This window comes from Rattus norvegicus, chromosome 9 (genome assembly GCF_021556685.1).
Source record: "Rattus norvegicus strain SHRSP/BbbUtx chromosome 9, alternate assembly SHRSP_T2T, whole genome shotgun sequence".
Lineage (NCBI taxonomy): Eukaryota > Metazoa > Chordata > Mammalia > Rodentia > Muridae > Rattus > Rattus norvegicus.
Window position 1 is genome coordinate 38,599,524 of NC_141542.1, and position 19,035 is coordinate 38,618,558.

At 46.1% G+C, this 19,035-nt stretch overlaps 1 protein-coding gene across 1 annotated transcript in view; it reads right to left on the reverse strand.

Annotated features, from left to right (window-relative positions):
• Positions 1-19,035, reverse strand: part of Tram2 (translocation associated membrane protein 2) — a 79,414-nt gene that overhangs the window by 21,037 nt on the left and 39,342 nt on the right. The window contains 1 exon segment of the mRNA NM_001399412.1: positions 15,705-15,768. Within this exon segment, the coding sequence (NP_001386341.1) occupies positions 15,705-15,768 (64 nt within the window).

Here is a 19,035-nt window from a genome sequence, read left to right on the forward strand (position 1 = left end):
TAGTCTACAGAGAGAGTTCCAGGACAGCCAGGGGTACAAGTCCAGTTTCAGAGAATGCTCCCACCTGACCTGTGTAGGTAATGGGACACATGCGGCACACATATCCGCAGGCAAAAACCTCAAACGATAAATTTTTAAAAATCTTTAAAAAAAACCAATTGCTAAAAAAAAAAAAAAAAAAAAAAAATCACACGGGTCGGGCGGCAGTGGCACAGACCTTTAATTCCAGCAGAGGTAGGTGGATCTCTGAGCCTATCTGGTCTACAGAGTACATACCAGGACAACTAGGGCTACACAGAGAAACCCTGTCTCAAAACTAACCAAACAACCAAATAAACAAAAAGCAAACAAAAAAAAATCACACTGCTTTTATTATGCAAGTGGGCCTTGTGGACCACTGTTTCCAGGAAGGACGCAGTGCTGGTGACTTGTAGGCTTTGTAATGTATTTAGGCTATTAAATCAGTGAAGTAAATGGTCAGGAGTCATGGCAAAAATGTGTCCTGGGACCAGCACGCAAAGTGGTCCTGGCGTGTTAAGTGCAAACTCCCTGTACAGAGGCCTGCCACGGGAAGCAGCCAAGGTTCTATATTCCAACCGAGGAGTACGTTCTTAACTGGTTTTCTTCCCAGATCACCATCTCAGTCCATCTCTCACACGTCTACTTTGAAAAGGAACATGTTCACAAAGTTCATCATTATAAAGAGAAGCACACAGTTAAACAGGGATAAATGGATGAGGAATGACGGGCAACCCTCCGTTTTAGGGGTCCAGGAGGGAGGAGTAGAGAATGGAGATCCGACCATGTGTTCTCGGGATCGGGGTGAGAAAGATGACTGCTTCTCTCCAGTTGTGGCCACATGACAGGCACAGCAGCAATCCTTGCCTCTTTAAAAGCAAAGTGAGATCATACGGTTTTACAGTACTGGAGACTAATTCGAGGAGTTTAAAGACACTGCATGGGCCAATCCTAAGCAAGCCAAAGAAAACATATCTACAGGAAATCCACAAGCCATCAGATTGTAACCCGTGCCCTGGCTGATCCCTGACCCCTTCCCAATACCAATACTCTATGAGTTTCTCTGCTGACTGCCAACTGTTTCCACATCATTTCAGATCTTTGCTATTATATATAAATCTGGAATACGGACTTGACAAATTACAGTGAACAAAATCACGAGGCAAATGGGGCTGGGGTTGTGGGTCAGTGGATGATGGGGCATCGACGGGGCATCAGCTCTGCTGAAAGAAAGGCAGAGGTACTGGGAAGGAGGGAAAGGGAGAGAGAGAGGAAGACAGACAGATGGACAGAGGGAGGAGGGAAGGGACAGATAAATAGACACACACAGAGAAAGGGAGGGGGAGGGGAAGGACACAGATTCAGACACACAGACATACACATAGAAAAACAAACACACACACATACACACAAAGAGAAAGGGGGAGGGAGGGGAAGGCAGAGGAGGAATGGACAGATAGAGAGACACAGACACAAACACAAACACACACAGAACGAAGGTGAGAGAGACAAAGAGACAGAGGGAGACAGAGAGACAGGGGAGGAAAGGGAAGGAAGGGGTGGGACAGGTAGATAGACATTCACAGAGAAAGGGAGGAGAGGGGAAGGGAGGAACATAGATACGGACACACAGACATACAGAGAGAGAGAGAGAGAGAGAGAGAGAGAGAGAGAGAGAGAGAAAGGGGAGGGAGGGGAAGGTAAGGAGGGGTAGAAAAAAAGAGACTCGAAGACAAACACAGATACACACACACACACACACACACACACACACACACACGAGAGAGAGAGAGAGAGAGAGAGAGAGAGAGAGAGAGAGAGAGAGAGAGAATATGAATGACAATGAGACTATAAAAGAAAGGGAAAGGCATCAAATGACCACCTGGGGCAAATGTTTCAGTTCCCAGACAAAGGGTTCATCCTGCCAGAATGTAAAAAGCTCCCAGAACTTACATGAAAGGTTGGAAATTGTCAGAAAAGCAGGCAAAGTACATGAAAAGACAGTTCCCAGAAACACAGGGAAACACAGGCAGCTCTTAGGCACTGAAAATGATGCCCCCCCTTTCTCTCTCTCTACAGGAGAGCTGTAAATTAAAGCTACACCGAGATACCACTTCAGACCTGATCAGATGGGCAAGAACCCAAAGCCTAACAGTGTAGCCTTGCAGAGGCTTGGAGAGGTCTCAGTCGTCCACAGTACTGGTAGAAGTGCCAGAGGATACCCTCGCCCTAGATGATCATTTGGTCATGCCTGTTAGGTTACAAAGGCACTGACCCTTTGAGACAGCAATCTCAGTCCTGGGGACTCACCGTTAGATAGTACTTGTCCCGTGGCAAACATGGCGTATGCTCCAGTTATGAACTAGAGCACTGTTCAAGAGGAAAACAACACTGAACTGTTTTCATCTGCAGGGAACTGGTACACATGGATACATAGGCTGACTATCCTTAATACAGAAATCCAAAATCTGAAAAATCTCTGAAAGATCTCAAGTATGGATGGACAAGAAGACACATTTGGACAATGCACGCCTAAGCTTCCACGACAGGCTGCAGTTAAAATTTCAAGGACACGAGAAATACTGTACGGAATCACTTTCAGAGAATGAAAAGCAAACAGGAAACATAAAATGAAGTCTACTTCAGACATGGGTCCCCTCCTGAGATCTCTTAATGCACACATGCAATATTCCTCAATCCCAGGACATCGGAACTCTGAAGCACCATGGCCCCAAGCATTCCGGGTGAGTGAGGCTCAACTTGCAATGCATCAGGGTCACTCACAGAGTGGCAAAGGCTACACTCTGAGGTGTCTCTGCAAAGCAGCAAACGAGGTCTTTGACACAGGCCATGCATGAGAAAGTGGAAGGCTCACGTCTGGGGTTGCTCTTAGCCACCACGCATCCACGATTCTCTGACTGAGTTGCCCAGTGGACTCACCACCTGGGAGGTAGAGGCAGCAGAGTCGGAGGAATTCAAGGCCTGCCTGAGACATGAGACCTTGTCTCTACCCCGTCCAGATATGAATAAGATCGGGTCAGTGAGACGGCTCAGGAGAGAAAAGTGAGAACTGATCTCTACATACACAACAAGGTACTCACTCCAGTAATCAATCATCAATCAATCAATCAATCAACCAATCAATCAATCAACCAACATCAGAGCTGATAAGACAGTGCAGAGGATGAGAGCATGCATTACTCTTGCAGAACACCCATGTTTGGTTCCCACACCCACATCAGCAGGCTCACAAACCACCTGGAACTCCAGCTCTAGGGGATCCGACACCCTCTTCTGGATGTCCTGGGCCTCCACACTCACATGTACATATACCCCTCATACCCCGTATATCCACATAATTAAAAAATAAATGTAAAAAAACCCCTAAAATAAAATAAAACTACCTTTTACCACAGAGCTCTAAGAATAAAATGGACGAGTAACTTAAAAAGCTGCGAAGCGCTGTGCAAATAGAGGCGACTATCACTACTATTTCCCACAGAAACGAGATGCACAGGACTGTCCCAAGCACTCATTTAGAATACACACCACAGCTGTCTACTGTCTACTGAGCATGTCTGGTAAATGACATCATTTACTCATTGTGATCCCGAGTATTATTCCTGTTTACTGACATGGCAGCTGTGGCTCAAGGACAGCAGGAACTGTCAAATGATCCTGTAGCCCGAGTGGGCCACGACCACAGAAGCCCGTGGCCAAACCCATCCTCTCCTAACTGCGCCTCTCTGCTGCCTGACTGCCCTTCGAATCCCGGTGGTACAGTATACTCCTTAAACCTTGAAGGCTTAAACCACTCCCTGAGATGGCAGGAGAGAGAAGAATCTAGAATACACAGGGACACACACACACACACACACACACACACAGAGCCTTCAGCAGGAAGGCCTTAAATTGTGCTTCTCACCTCCAAAAATTATGTGGAGCCCATAGTACCTCACAGTAATATTTTATTTGGATAGGGTCTTGACAGGGGATAGAAGTTAAAAGGAGGCTATTAGGGTGGGGGCTCACTTTAATACGATTTGTACCTTAAAAACCTGGGAAATATGGACACAGCGATGGACACGCAGGAGGAAGGTGGCAGCCGTGCACAAGCCAATGAGAAGAGCTCTTTCCCTGGCAGATATGGAGAAGCCATCACCGTTGACGTCAGAGATTCAGATCTCTCAGCCCCAGAATGTTGCTTGTAGTCCTTTGCACCCCGCAGCCTTAAGAAACTTAAGAAACATACTCTCCCTCTATGCACGGGTCCCAGAATGAAAGACACAGGTGACAATTACCCAGGCCATCCAGCCTCTTACTGCATGTTTTGGGATTGCTTTTCTTCTATTTGATGGCGAGTTAAGAAGACAAAGGATTTTTTTTTATACCATAAAAAAAAAGTAGGAACTGTAAGAGAACACTAAAGAAGATTCAGGAATAGAAGCTTCTGAATCGCCTCCTTGAAGAATCAGCCCTTTCTCTAAGGCTATAAACCTCTCTGCAAGAAAAACCTATGGAAGATTCCTAGATGTCAGGCCTGATCTCTATGCATCCAGTCTGGGGCTTCTTACAACACACCCTAACACGACACGCCATGCAGTAGGCAGCCATGCCACAGAACTCTTAACGGTGAGGGTCATGTGAACTTCAGAAGAAAAGTCTCCGAGAGTCAGGAGGAAATGTCGCTTCTTTGGAGTCACAAGACACAGCCCCAACAACAACCAAGTAGAGGTTTTCTTGCAGTTTTAAATTTAAAAATCTAAATCAGGGCTTTAACTTGTGCCAAACCAACAGTTTCAACAAACCTGATAGTCTACGGACAATAGAATTAGTTTCGTAAATACAGCTGACGAGGGGAGAAAAAAAAATCCCTCTAGCTAGATAGCGTAAGAAAAGACAAGAAGGTTCTTCTGATCCAAAGGTCTCCACCTTTAGTAAAGATCACAGAAGCAAAGGTAACTTAAACTGATCGGTCTGTCAGGGGTCTGGGTCAGAGGGGTTATGGTGAGGAAGGACCCAGGAAAGTCCTGTTCCCAAGGATCTCAAAGCGTCAAGCTGAGAGACAGCCTGGCAGCTCAGGGCCTGGCTAACTTAAGCCGGCAGAAATGCCACATTGAATAGCACAGAGCGGCGATTCTCAACCTGCCACGACCCTCTCCTAGGGGTCGCCTCAGATATCCTGCACATCAGATATTACATTATGACTCATAACTAGCAAAATTACAATTATGAAGTAGCAACAAAAGTAACTTGATGGTTGGGGGAGGGGGTCACCACAGGATGAGAAACTGTATGAAAGTGTCACAGCGTTAGGGAGGTTGAGAACCGCTGGTATAGACTCCCTGGGCCGTAAGCGGGGAATTGGATGGAATCCATTCAGTTTCTGAAGTGATACGAAGCTGAGTGCTTCTGATTCGCTCCATCTTGTGAACAGTTGTTCTGATTGTTAAATTTTAGTTACTGAAATGAAAATCAAGTCCAGACTTGAACATAATCCCTGGGAGGAGGCTTCCTATGGCTGACACAGTGGGGGACCTGCTTTAGTTTTCTCTTCATCCAGAGGGACCCTGAACCAAAAGTTGTCTTGGCAGCCATTTAGCACAAGGGCAAAGCCAGCTAGCTCCCCATTTCCCTAGTTGGCATCTTCGTGTGACAAGTGTAGTCATTCTATAGCTTTCTGGGTCCTAGTGCTGTCTGAGGTACCGGCAGCCTAGCCTCTCTCTGCCCTTCCCGGTCATGCTTGAGAATATCAATCAACTCTGTGGGGCCAGTTCCCCTCCTTGTAAAAGGACCAGGCTGGTCTCGGTCTCCCACAGCTGTAAGGGTCACCGGCCAGGCTGGAGTTTGCTCACTGTAAGTAGCTTCCACCTCCAGAGCCACTGCTGCCCACCTGTCTTTCCCCCTTTTGTTCTCCCTGGGATCATCTTACAAGAGGGGCTCAATTTGATACGTGACGCCAATCTTTCAAATGTATGACAGAGGCAGGAGAAAGTTCCCAAGCCCACAGGGGAGACAAGAGTCACTCTGCTACTCAACACAGCCATTTAAAACCATCCGTCTTAGGCTGTTTTCATGAGCAGTGTGTCTCATCCTGGAAGACGCTAGAAAACAATGGCCAAGCTATTCTGTAGGACACTTTCCCAGGTTTTCCCCCTCTTCCGGTTGCAAGATACAAATACTAATGATCAAACCAACAGAAATGAACAGGATGAGAGGATGGCCCTATCACTTTCACCATTGCCTCCTCTGGAAGAGATCCCTCCACCCCAGCCTCCTTGTTCTCTGTGTAGAGCAGCAGGCAGGCCCTGGACCCTCAAAGATAGCAGGACTCCCCTTACACTTTCGGGGTTAGGGTTTCTATTGCTAGGATGAAATATCATGGCCAAATGCAACTTGGGGAGGAAAGGGTTTATTTTGTTTATGCTTCTACATCATTGTTCATTATCAAAGAAAATCGGGCCAGGAACTCAAACAAAGCAGGGACCGGGAGGCAGGAGCTGATACATTGGCCGTGGAGGAGTGCTGTTTACTGGCCTGCTTTCCCACAGCACCCAGGACCAGCAGTCCAAGGGTGGCAGCACCTTAATGACCATCCCACATTAATCACCAATTAAGGAAATGCCCTAAAAGCTTGCCTAGGGCCCGATCTTATTAAAGCAATTTCTCCTCTCAGATGACTCTAGCTTGTGTCAATCTGACATAAAAGTATTTGCACATCCACTGTAGCACAGATGTGTTCATGCCTTCTGGGGAGCTCCAGCTCCAGCTGAAACTCAGATTCACTCAGTCGTACTCTCCACCTCTCCCACCCCAGCCCCCACCAAATATTTACAGCACAGTGGTTTGAATGAAAATGGACGCCTTAGGCACACATATTTGAATGCTTGGTCCCCAGTTGGTGGAACTCTTTGGGAAGGACTAGGAGGTGTGTCCTTGCTGGAGGAGGTGTGCCACTGAAGGTGCAAAAGTCCATGCCATTCCCAAGTTAGCCCTCTCTCTGCTACTGCTTCAGCACCTTGGATGCTAATCCTCTGAAACTGTGAGCAAGCCGCCAATAAACTTTCTTTTAGTTCCATTGGTCACTGTGTATCTTCACAGCAAAAGGAAAAGTTTGTAAGACAGGGGAAAAAAATCAAATAAGGAAAGATACAAATGAGTCACTACACTTAGTGGCTCTCCTCATCTTACCTTGGAGAGCACAGGAGCGTTTTAAAGGCTACCTCCTGCTTTTCACCTGCATAATTTACACCTGACTTATCCAATTTTATTGGGTTCAGACTCCTCCTGTTTTCACTGGGGATCTTGCTACAGGTGTGTGTTGCTATAGAAAGAGGCTTAAACGTCTACCTCTCTCTCCCTTTCTTTTTTCTTTTTCTTGAGACAGGGTTTCTCTGTGTAGCTTGGCTATCCTGGAACCCACGCTGGAGACCAAGCTGGCCTTGAACTCAGAGATCTGCCTGCCTCTGCTGGCGTGTACTAACACCGCCCAGTGAAAAGTCTACATTTCAAATGAGTTCCTAGGTCATGCTAAAGGTCTTGACTTACAGAAAAATCTATGTTGCAAACATTTAAGAGCACCATCAGTGCCCATTTGCAAAGGATCCATGTGCCCTAGATGGAAAAGTTTGCTAAGAACAGTTAGCAGTTCAGAAGCACAACCCAAATATCCATGTTAACAAGGCTGGGCCCTCTACAACAGAAAGTGGGGACAGCAGGTCAGGAGTCACCTACAGAAGAAACCATTCTTTTTTACTACATATAGGACCTGTTATAGTCTATATATCTCTGACCACGATGCCAGGTACTTTGTGGAATTTTAAATAGAAAGTCAAATGCAAAATATCTAATGAAGTATGACCAGGAGACAAAACAAAACAAAACAACCAAGTGGTTTGAATATACTTGGTCCATGGAAAATGGCACTATTAGGAGGTGTGGCCTTGTTGGAGGAAGTGTGTCACTGTTTAAGGTGGCTTTGTTCAAGCTCTCAGTGCTCAAGCCCCAACCAGTGTGGAACAGTCTCCTCCTGGCCTCCTGAGGAAAAGCGTTCTCCTGACTGCCTTCAGATCATAACATAGAACTCTCGGTTCCTCCAGCACCATGTCTGCCTGGATGCTGCCATGCTTCCTACCACGATGATAATGGACTGAACCTCTGAAACTGTAAGCCAGCCCCAATTAAATGTTGTCCTTTATAAGAGTTGCTTTGGTCATGGTGTCTGTTCACAGCAATGAAACCCTAACTAATACACCCAGGTCATGGAGTTAAGTTTGAATTTCATATAAACAATGACTGACTTTGGCTGGGTGTGATGGCACATGTCTATAATCGCAACACCTGGAAGGTTGAAGTGAGAGGAATTTGGTGAGTTTGAGGCAGTCTGGACTATAGGGTGATCAAGCCCCAGGCCAGCCAACGCTACCTAACAAGACCTCATTTCCTACAAAACGAAACCACTAGTGAATAATTTCCTATAATCATATTTAATGTATTAGTGTTCCATGCATTACTTGATATATATTATTTTAAACGTGTTTTTGTGAAACTTAAATGCACCTGGTCTTTTTTGTTTGCAACGTCTGGCAACCCAGACAGGATGCCAAGCTGAGGTAGTAAGAAGAGCTTGGAATAGGTCTTAAAAGTGGAGGGATTTCCTTTTGTTATTGCGGGCAACCTTAAGATCAGCTTTCTGGACGCCGGCATGACAGGCCCTGCAGCCTATCCCAGTCACCGTTGTGGTCACCTCCACAGGAGCCCCATTGGTTCATCATAGCACAACAAAACCATCAATCTGCAACTAATTTACCTGGCTGCTAGGATGTAGTCTGGGGTAATTCATGTCTTTCCTAGAATTCATACTTAGATATACTACCTCCAGGACCTTAGGATGTGACCTCACTTGAAAACAGGGTCTTTACTGGTGTAGTCTGTAAAGACACTGCCACAGTGGACTAGGGAACTCAGCAGAGACTGGCATGCACACGAAGGGAACAGCATGTCAAGCTGATGTGGAAAGAAGCCAGGAATAGATCTACCTTCCCTCATACCTGCAGAGGCAGAGAGGCCCACAGTCCTGTGGATGTCAGATGGCAGGACTGCAAACTGAGAGAAGAAATGACTGATGCTAAGGTTACTAGGTTACTCAGGAGGAGACAGGTAGTGGTCCTGAACCTGGAGACAAGTGCAGCAGAGAAGACCAGTGAAGAGTCTCTTCAACATCTCAGATGCACCGAGTTCCTTAAAACTGAAAACCCCAGCCAGGAAGGCCTAAGGATTTACAACTCCTCGGTAGATGTGACAGCAGCTCACATTGATCAGGCAGATGCATGAGAGGCTGAGGAAGGAGTTGGTTAGAAGGGATGCCATGAGCTCAAGGCTACCACTCTACCAAAATCCAACACCGACTGGAGTGAGGTGCGCATTATAAAGAATTTTTAGAGAGCGGAGTTTAACTTCCAGTCCCAAGGAGATTTAAGGGGAGGGATTTAGAAATCATAAACCTTAACAAACCTGTTACTGTAAAATGGTCCCACGAGAAGTTTGATTTCCTGCAGGCCTGGTAATCTGGCATTACCACACTGGGTTGATCACAGGCGCTCGAAACAAAATTAAGCAGGCTGCTCTGAGTCCATTGTCTCTCTTGCTTTTTGCTTGTCGTATTTCAAATAGCCCCAACTGGTAAGATTCCCACGAGAGATAGGCAACTGAATGATACCTTATCTTCCCTTTCTAAAGTAACTGAAACCCCTCCGTCTCGCGGGCACTCTAGTGGACCTTCACCCAGCAGGGCACACACACACATAGAGGAACTTTCCAGAGCAGTATTCAATAGTCGCATCCTAGAAGAGGCCAACCCCAGCGGCTCTGGGCTCACCAGCCGCACTCACCCACAGCCCCAGGAATGTGTTTCTCAAGTGAGGGTTTCTCCAGCTACCCTTGCTGATCCCTCAGCCAGAACTGTGCTGTCCTCTCTGTTCACAGCTGCGAGCTCCAACCCCACTATAAAGGCAGGTTTTTAGAAGGATATGTCACCAGGCACTCGTGCCTGTGTGTGTGTATGTGCCTCTGTGCCTCTGTGTGTGGTGTGTGTGTGTGTGTGTGTGTGTGTGTGTGTGTGTGTGTGTGTGTGTGTGTGTGTGTGATGTTTTGTATATGCTTGGGCCAGGGAATGGCACTGTTAAGAGGTGTGGCCTTGTTAGAGTAGGTGTGTCTCTGTGGTTGTGGGCTTAAGACCCTCACCCTAGCTGCCTGGAAGCAGTCTTCTACTAGCAGCTTTCATATGAAGATGTAGAACTCTCAGCTCTGTCTGCACCATGCCTGCCTGGACTCTGCCAGGCTCTCACCTTGATGATAATGGACTGAACCTCTGAACCTGAAAGCCAGCCTCAATTAATTTGTTGTCCTTATAAGAGCTGGATTGGTCATGGTGTGTGTTCACAACAGTAAAACCCTAACTAAGACAGTGTGTGTATGTTACACCTCCTCCTAGCTCTGTTTATTTTCTTTACCACCCTAGTGCAATTACTATTATCTACTTATTATTCTACATCTTCCCCTTCAATTGTTTTACAACCAGGACCAGCATGCAAGAGACTCAGAAATATTTGTCTAGAGTGAGCAATTAACTAATTAAACCAATGAATGCATAAATCAAGCGGCACACTCCCAGGATTCACTGGGAAGTTCTTCATGCCCGGCAGCTCTGACAGGGATCTAACCTGGAACACAGTCTATATTTCTCATCCTGACTGTAAGATAGATGGTTAAGGCATTTTTTGCTGCCCACATTTCTCCAAGAAGGAGTTAAAAGGATGCCTGAGGCCCATGCATGCTCAGTTTTATTACTCTTGTGTCTCTGTGGCAATATCTGACAGAAACAACTTCAAAAGCCAGCTGTGTTGGTGCCTGCCTGTAACTCAACACCAGAGAGCCAGAGGCAGGAGGATGACCACAAGGTCAAGGCTTACTGTGTCTAGGGAGTTCCAGATCAGTCAGGGCTACACAATGAAACCCTTTCTCAATTAGTCCTCAGAGCGGGAGGCAGTCTTTGCCAACTACTTGTTAGACAAAGGATTAGTAGCTAAGGCCAATGAAGAACTGAAAAAACTAAACATCCAACCCCACCCCAACATCCAACCAGAAGTGGGCTCAGGAACTAAACAGACAGTTCTCAAAGAATCACCAAAGGAAAAAATGTTCGACATCCTGGCCACCAAAGACATTCACATGGAAACTGTTTTGAGAGCCCATCTCATTCCTGTCAGAGTGGCCACCATCAAGAAAACAAACAAAAACACTTGCTGGCCTGGAGACAGGGAATGTTTTGGAGGATGTGTAAACCCAGACAGCCATTGTGGAGGGATACACCCAAAGGACTCTCTGTCAGCATCCCACACAGACACTGGCACATCCATGTAAAGCTCCTGTGCTGAGAAATAGAACCGATCTAGATGCCCATGGCCAGAGGAGCGAGTAAAGTTAATGTGGAATTTTATCTAGCCATAAAAACAAATGAAACCAGGAACGATAAAATAGACAGAGCTGGAGATTATGCTAAATAAAAAACAAGCCAGCTTTGAAAAGACAAATACTATGTGTTTTGTCTCCTGCAAGGAATCTATGTTTAAATTTACATAGGGGTCTGTGTGTGTGTGTGTGTTTGTGTGTGTATATGCGTGTATATGTGTGTGTGTGTGCAGGTGAGTGTATGTTTGTGTGTGCGCACATGTGCATGTATGGAGGTTGTGTGTGTGTGTGTGTGTGTGTGTGTGTACATGTGCATGTATGGAGGTTACAGAAGTGGAAAGAAGATAGTAATATAACACCCATTCCAGGAAAGCAACGGGAGTCTGTGGTGAGAAGGAAGAGGACCAAGAAAAGGACGACACAGAATGAGGAAGAGAGAATGAGCAAGAACAAGGAACAACAACCCAGCTGTATGACAATGTCAATGGGGCCCATCACAAGATAATTTTAAAGAATAACAATTAGGGCTGGAGAGGTGGCTCAGGGCTCGAAAACGTAGGTGGTTATTCCTGAGGACCCAGGTTAGATGCTCAGCACCCACACGGCGGCTCACAACTGTGTCTGAAACGCCTCTTTCAGGAGATCCGATGCTATCTCGCTTCTGAGGACACTGCCTAGCACACAGGCACACATTCAGGCAAAACACCCATATACATAAAATAACATCTTTTAATTAAGAGATACACCCACACACACACACTCTGCGGGGGGCAATGAGTCCACACGTGGGTGTCAGTTGTGTGATTTTATCATAAAGCCATGTTTCCTTTATTTTAGACTTTGTTACTCTGAGAAAAGATGTTGCCTTATTATAGTTCAATAGGGTTAATGGGATGACTAAACTAGCGTGTGACTTTCAGGAAAGAAGAAAGAGGAAAAACAAAATGCTCCCAACCAAGCTAGCTTCAGTAAGAGACCTCTTCCAGTGGAAGAGAGATAAAGGAGGAGAACAGGGGAGAGGAGGAACGGAAGGGGGGAAGGAAGGGTGAGTCACTTGCTCAATTATTATCACATGGGAAAGATCCATCACACTGTAACATCAAAAGTTCTGCAAGTTATAAATCAGTTTCTAAAAATATTTACTTTTTAAAAATGTATTTATTTATTTATTTCACGTGAGTATACTATAACTATCTTCAGACACACCAGAAGAGGATATCAGATCTCATTACAGATGGTTGTGAGCCACCATGTGGTTGCTGGGATTTGAACTCAGGACCTCTGGAGAGCAGTCAGTTGTCTTAACCACTGAGCCATCTCTCCAGCCCTCTAAAAAGATTTTAACTAAAGTTTTTGCTGAGTGGTGGGGTCATCTGTGATTGTTATCCTCTTGATTATACTGTATACACTTTCTCTAAGAGTTATGTAATGCTTGTATAAATGTATTTTGGTAGGAAACATGTATTTAAATTGTAAACCCAGACCCAAGGGTTAATTAATGTGATTCGAAAGTGAGTGTGGTGACTCACCTGTACTCACAGCACTTGGAGACCTAAGCCAGAGGACTGCCTTGAGTTCAAGACTAGCCTGGCTTAATATTGTGTGAGACCCTAAAAAATCTAAACACACACACACACACACACACACACACACACACACACACACACACTCACACACTCATATGCATATACACAAACATACACATACATACACACATTTGTCTATACATACATATACATACACATACACACATATATACATGCACACATGCATGCATACATATATACATACACACATATACATACACAGAAATACACATACATACATGCATATACACATACATACACATATGCATACATACACACATACATAAATTTACATATACACCCAAATACATATATACACACATACACATATACATACATGCATGCATACACACATGCATACACACATACACACATATATACTCACATGCACAACCATAAATATACATCCAAATACATACACACACACACATACATACACACATATACTATATACACACATGCACATACATACATACACACACGCACCCCAATGCCTCTGAGGTAGCTATTGCAACAAATTCATAGAGAAAAGAGAATGGTGGTTGCTATAGGAAGTTGTTGTGTAATGACTAAACGTTCTGTTCTGCAACATAAAAAGACTTCTTGATATGGAAAGTAGCACAATGTGACTGGACTTAATACAATCCTGTTATGCAATTAAAACTGGATAAGGTAATACATTTGCTAGATACAACAGAAAATGCCTAGATAGTAGGGAGATGCCACTATGCCCAACTATTTTACCACATTTTAAAATGGAAATAATTTAAATCATTCACTTGTAAGTACAACAGATTCTATGCTCTTTCAAAACTGACAGATGACAGGAGGGAAAGAAGCCTGACTTTAATCTTGGACCACATGCACTGCCCACGGGTACTACGGTGTCACTGCAATGCACGTGTGTCTGCCATAGCATTTCCTGGTTCCCCAGGCTGAGAGACGCTCTCAAGCCTCTCTTCCCACAGCCAAGAATGTTCTTCCTCTCTTACCACAATCTCTCAGTTTGACTCTCTGAAAAAAGGAACTATATTATATACCCAGAAACAAGGATTCCCTCAGCTATATTTGCTATAGAAATATGCTCAGGCAAAATTCATGGCTATAACTCCTTGGGCCACAGAGTCATACACTCACTTTCCCCACCCCCAAATCCTTGAGGTAGAGCCAGATGAAAGACCCTCATAGAAAAATGAAGACCATAAACCTCTCTACTCCCACATGATGAAAGGAGAGCCAGGCTTGGCAAGCAGCCCCCTCCTTCCTCCATGGGGGGAACCTGGTATTTTGCAGCTGGAACCAAGTGATACCTCGTTCCAAGACTGAGACCTCAGAAACCTAAGGCTGCAGAAATATGGCCCCGAAACTGAACCTGGCCAGCAGATGTACTGACTTCTTTCTGTTGATTTCCCTACGTGGCATTTACCAAAGTAGCTAACGACATTTAAGAGATGGGGTGTTTATATGTAAGAAGAAACGTCTTCCGATGCTCTTGGGATAAAAATTATCTCAAGAGGTAACGGCCTCAGCTACTGTGCTGATGTGGCTCGATTATTTACTTGAATAGATGGAGAAATGCCTGGAGATTAGGCACATCAGGGCTCTGGTGCGTCCATCCCTGAGTCAGACCACGAGGACTCTGACCTAATCAAATAAGGAGTCCTTTCAAACCGTCGTAATGTGATGGGATCACTGGGAAATTGCGAAGATGGCAGGGACTTGCCTAGAAGTAGTAGATTCCTGGGTATGTACCCTAGTAGGTACCTTGCTCCACCCCCCTTCCTCTATTTACCCTTTCTCTGCTTCCTCCTCTGCCGCATGCATCTGCCATCATGATGGCTGAAGTACACAGACCCAAGCATCCATGATAAGAGGCCCCTGAAACGGGGAGCCCAAATAAACCTTTCATCCTTGAGGCTGTTTCTCTTAGGTTTTTGGTCACAGTGAGCTCTGCACTGGTGACCTGCTGGAAGCGAACAGCAGCTATCATTTTAGAATGGGCCCACTCTCTCCCTGCTCAGCTCCTGCTGGCCCTACCACTCCATGAGCTGGAGGCCCATATGTGGCTTGGAAGCTGCCAGGGAAGACCACGTGGTACTTGGAACCAGGGCTGTGAGGTTTTCTACAGGTTCTTGGAGATACTCAATGCAGGCCAGCTTGTAATGCAACACTTCCGGCCAGTGGCCTTCATGAGCTGGCCCCGGGTGAAGACTCCGTTTACTCCTAACTTCAACTGACTCAAAGTACAGAGCTCCCTCCCTGCCGTGTTCCCATGCCTCGCTGAAGTACGACATCTAACCACTGTCCTCACCGGGAACCTTTAAAAAAAAGGCCGTGCCCTCGATCAGTGGTCATGGTCATGGGCTTAACTTTCATTCCCGACAGAAATCAGCACCACCTGCTTTAGAGGAAGGGGCTAGAAGCACGCCTGGCATCCCATAAAGCGATACTTTTCTTCCAGTCCTAAGGTGGGAACAGAGGGCAGGAAGTGCCCAGCCACCTGACTTGGGGAGCATGCTGGAGCCCAAGGGAGAGGTAAAGAAAGGTCACAGGCATAGAGCAAAAGTGAGTCTTGCCCAGTCCTTGAGGGTTCACAGGACCAGGAGAGACAAAGAGCAGTGTTTTTCTTACCTGCTGTAGGCACACTAACGTTATACTGAGGTAAAATACATAGGAAGGCAATCTTGGCCGTGACCTGGAAAACAAAGAACAAAGGTTCCTGTTTACTTTCATGGCCTCAACAAAAAGAGCGAGCCAGGCTGTTCCCGACCCTGGGGACCATCCCTTCACACCTCAGACTCCCACTCCAGGGATGCAGGGTTTTACCTACCCCCGCAGTCAACACCAGTTTTGGGCCACCCCTCCCAGTACCTATGCTGCAGAAAAAAGCAGTACTGGGCCCCAAATGATGGTTACACTTGTGCTCACTGCAGACGGAATGAAGCAAGCTTTATTGACAGGCAGAACGATTTGTTCGCTCGTTCAGGTACTGACTCAGTTCTGGGCATGGGTTCCAAAGCCAGACTTCCTGGACATTTCAGTAGCCTGCACACACTGGACAGCAGCCCTGAAGTTTTTAACTCGAGCTTCGGAAACAGTGGATTCTAGCTGTTATTTTCGCACCTACCCTTCTATCAAAACAGAAAGTGAGACCCCGCAAACCCCACAATACTGGTTTGGTTTTTGGTGTGTGTGTGTGTGTGTGTGTGTGTGTGTGTGTGTGTGTGTGTGTAAGCTATCTGTGGTCCCCATCTGGATACTAATAGTCAAATCAGCTCTGAGACAGTTTCAAGCAGGGGTGAGATGACAACGGCAGAAACTGTCTAGGTTCTGAGCGCTGACTCTGCTAGCTTCGTAACCGTGGGGAAGTCATTTCACACCCTGACCTAAATCTCTTGTCTATAGAATCGTGGATACGTGCAGTGCCTCAGCTGTGTATTACTGACTGGCGTGGCACCCATCTCTCTAGTGGTGTTGTTTCAAATTCCAGAGATGTCCAGTCAGAACCAAGAAGCATTCCGTGAGGCACGCACAAGGTCAGGCAAAGAAAATCACTTCCCCAGAGGCTCTGAAGACGCCCCTTCAGCCAGGGGTTATGGGTAATCCTCCAGACTTAGAGGTCAGAGGTTGTATGCAGAGAGTGGGGCAGAGGAGGGAAAGATACACACCAGACCATGGCCAAGTCAGTGTAGAAACAAGTGAAGGATGCCTTCTCTGGATATGACTGCCCTTAGCCTGTTCTATAGACTCAGCCCTCTCCTTTAACAGAGAAAAGATCTTGCTGTTACTCTGCAGTGAGGTATCATTTACTTATAGGCAGCTATGTACACAGAGTCTTATGTATCTGTGTTGACGCCTTACGCATGCTCTGTCACGTTTGTAAGGAAAGAACAAATAATGTCAGGTACGAGAAGGTCCTCCTGTCCATTCTCCAGCCCCTGAAACTGATTACTTTGGTCCCTAAGACTGCGTTCTACATTCCTGACCCCCCACTTCCAGCCCAAATGCCTGCATTTTCCTTATATTGATGTGCTTGGCTCCAGTCTACCCATAGATCCCTCTTCCCCTACTATTCGCTATAACTTATCAATGTGTCTCTCTTATCCTCCATGCTGACACTGAACTGTGAACATTCTGCAAGGCCTTTCACTACTTCCACTGGTCACTCCTTTATAGGCAGGAAGCGAGCCAATACTGTACCATGTTGTGCTATCATTTCCTCACAGCAGGCCCTCACCTCCTAGGTGAAGACAGGGATCCCACTGCCCTCTCGAATGGCTAACCCAGAAGAGGTTAGTGCTCAGGTGATTAAGACAAAGAATGAAATGTAGCTCACTTCCTTCGACCACAAGTCCCCAGTCTCCAGTGGGAACAGCACTCTGTCACCAAAGACCTTTTCCTTGGGATCCCTCAGGTCACTGAAACTCCAAGCCCACCCTCTCCTGGCTTATGATCACCTGAATCGGGCTGCAGCAGGTGCTGGTCAGTGCCTCCAGCACCCACAGTCTTCTGCCGTCCTGTCCCCAGAGCACCGTGGGTCTCTAATGGGGCGAGCCCCCGGAGGGTGAGCCCTCTCAGTTGGCCAGCATCCATTTCCCAGAAGCATTGTAATTCTATGTGTGGAGTACCCCTGTTCAACCATGCCTTCGACAGAGTCCCTGAAAGAACTTGAAATTTTTCTATATCTAGACCATACGCCCTAGGCAACTGAATGATACCCTTACTGTTGATCTGGCTCATTGGCATTTAGCCCAACTGCCAGAGCATTCTAACGTGCAGCCAAGTCTGGGAGCCATCACACTAAAAACAAACAGACAAGACAAGACGGATAGATAAAGCCCAGGGAGCAGGCATTTAGTATGTGAGTGACATACAGTTTTGCTCTAGCCCTGAATATACAGGCAATTTTCATCCATGGCAGTTCTGTGGAACCTTGCAAACACTAGAACACTGCACCCAAGAGAAATACAGAGTTGGGGTGCTGCAAGCCAGTCACATTTCACCAAGAGATCAACACGCAACCTTGCTTTCTGTGTGCTTCTAAAAGGCACCTCTGTTAACACACACTGTTGGTCATTTACAACTAAACTCATGGTCAACAGGACTACTGTGGCTCATGTCCAAACGAGGCAACTGAAGGCATGGCTTCTCCCTAAGGCACACTGCCTCCTTCTTAAGATTCAGCAAAATACTTAGGGGCCATCGTAAAGAATGAAATCCCCACAAACACCACAAAATGCAAAACCGTGTCCCTAAATAGACTGTAAAGGACGATTTGATAATAGTATGAGAGCTGAAACAGGAAGGCGGGCATGGCCTTGTTTCCCCTGAGCATGAGTTTCTGCACCTGTGAACTGTGAGGGAGCATGAGTGACAAGTACGAAAGTGGAGGTTACAAGTAATTTCTAGAAAAGGAAGCAGACGCACAAAGATGAAATCTACAATCACAACCAGTGATGGATGGTGGTATCAGGGTAAACTTGAATGTCCGTTATACTGGGGCAAAGGGGTGTGTGTGTGTGTGTGTGTGTGTGTGTGTGTGTGTGTGTGTGTGTGTGTAGGGACGCACGTGGAGGTCAAAGGACAACTCTCCAGAGTTGGGTCTTACCTGCCACCTTTATTTTGACTCAGTCTCTCTTGCTCCTGCTGCTACTGCACCAGTTTGTTCCTAGCTGGTTCTCCCATCTCCCCTTCTATCTCCGATTACAGACATGAGCCACCAATTCCATAATTTACATTATGGGATTCAGGGATCAGACGTGGGCCATCGGGCACGTGTTTATAACTGCTGATGTCTCACTGGTCCTCAAGATTGTTTTTTTAAATCAGTCCTACCGAGGTAAAGGCTGACACCAGGAAATATCAGTTCTAGAAGGGTCAGAACCTACTTGCCTTGATGAGCTTCTCCGCACAGTCTCCAGGGCTGACTGGGTAACGAATGCTCATCATGTGGACACACCCC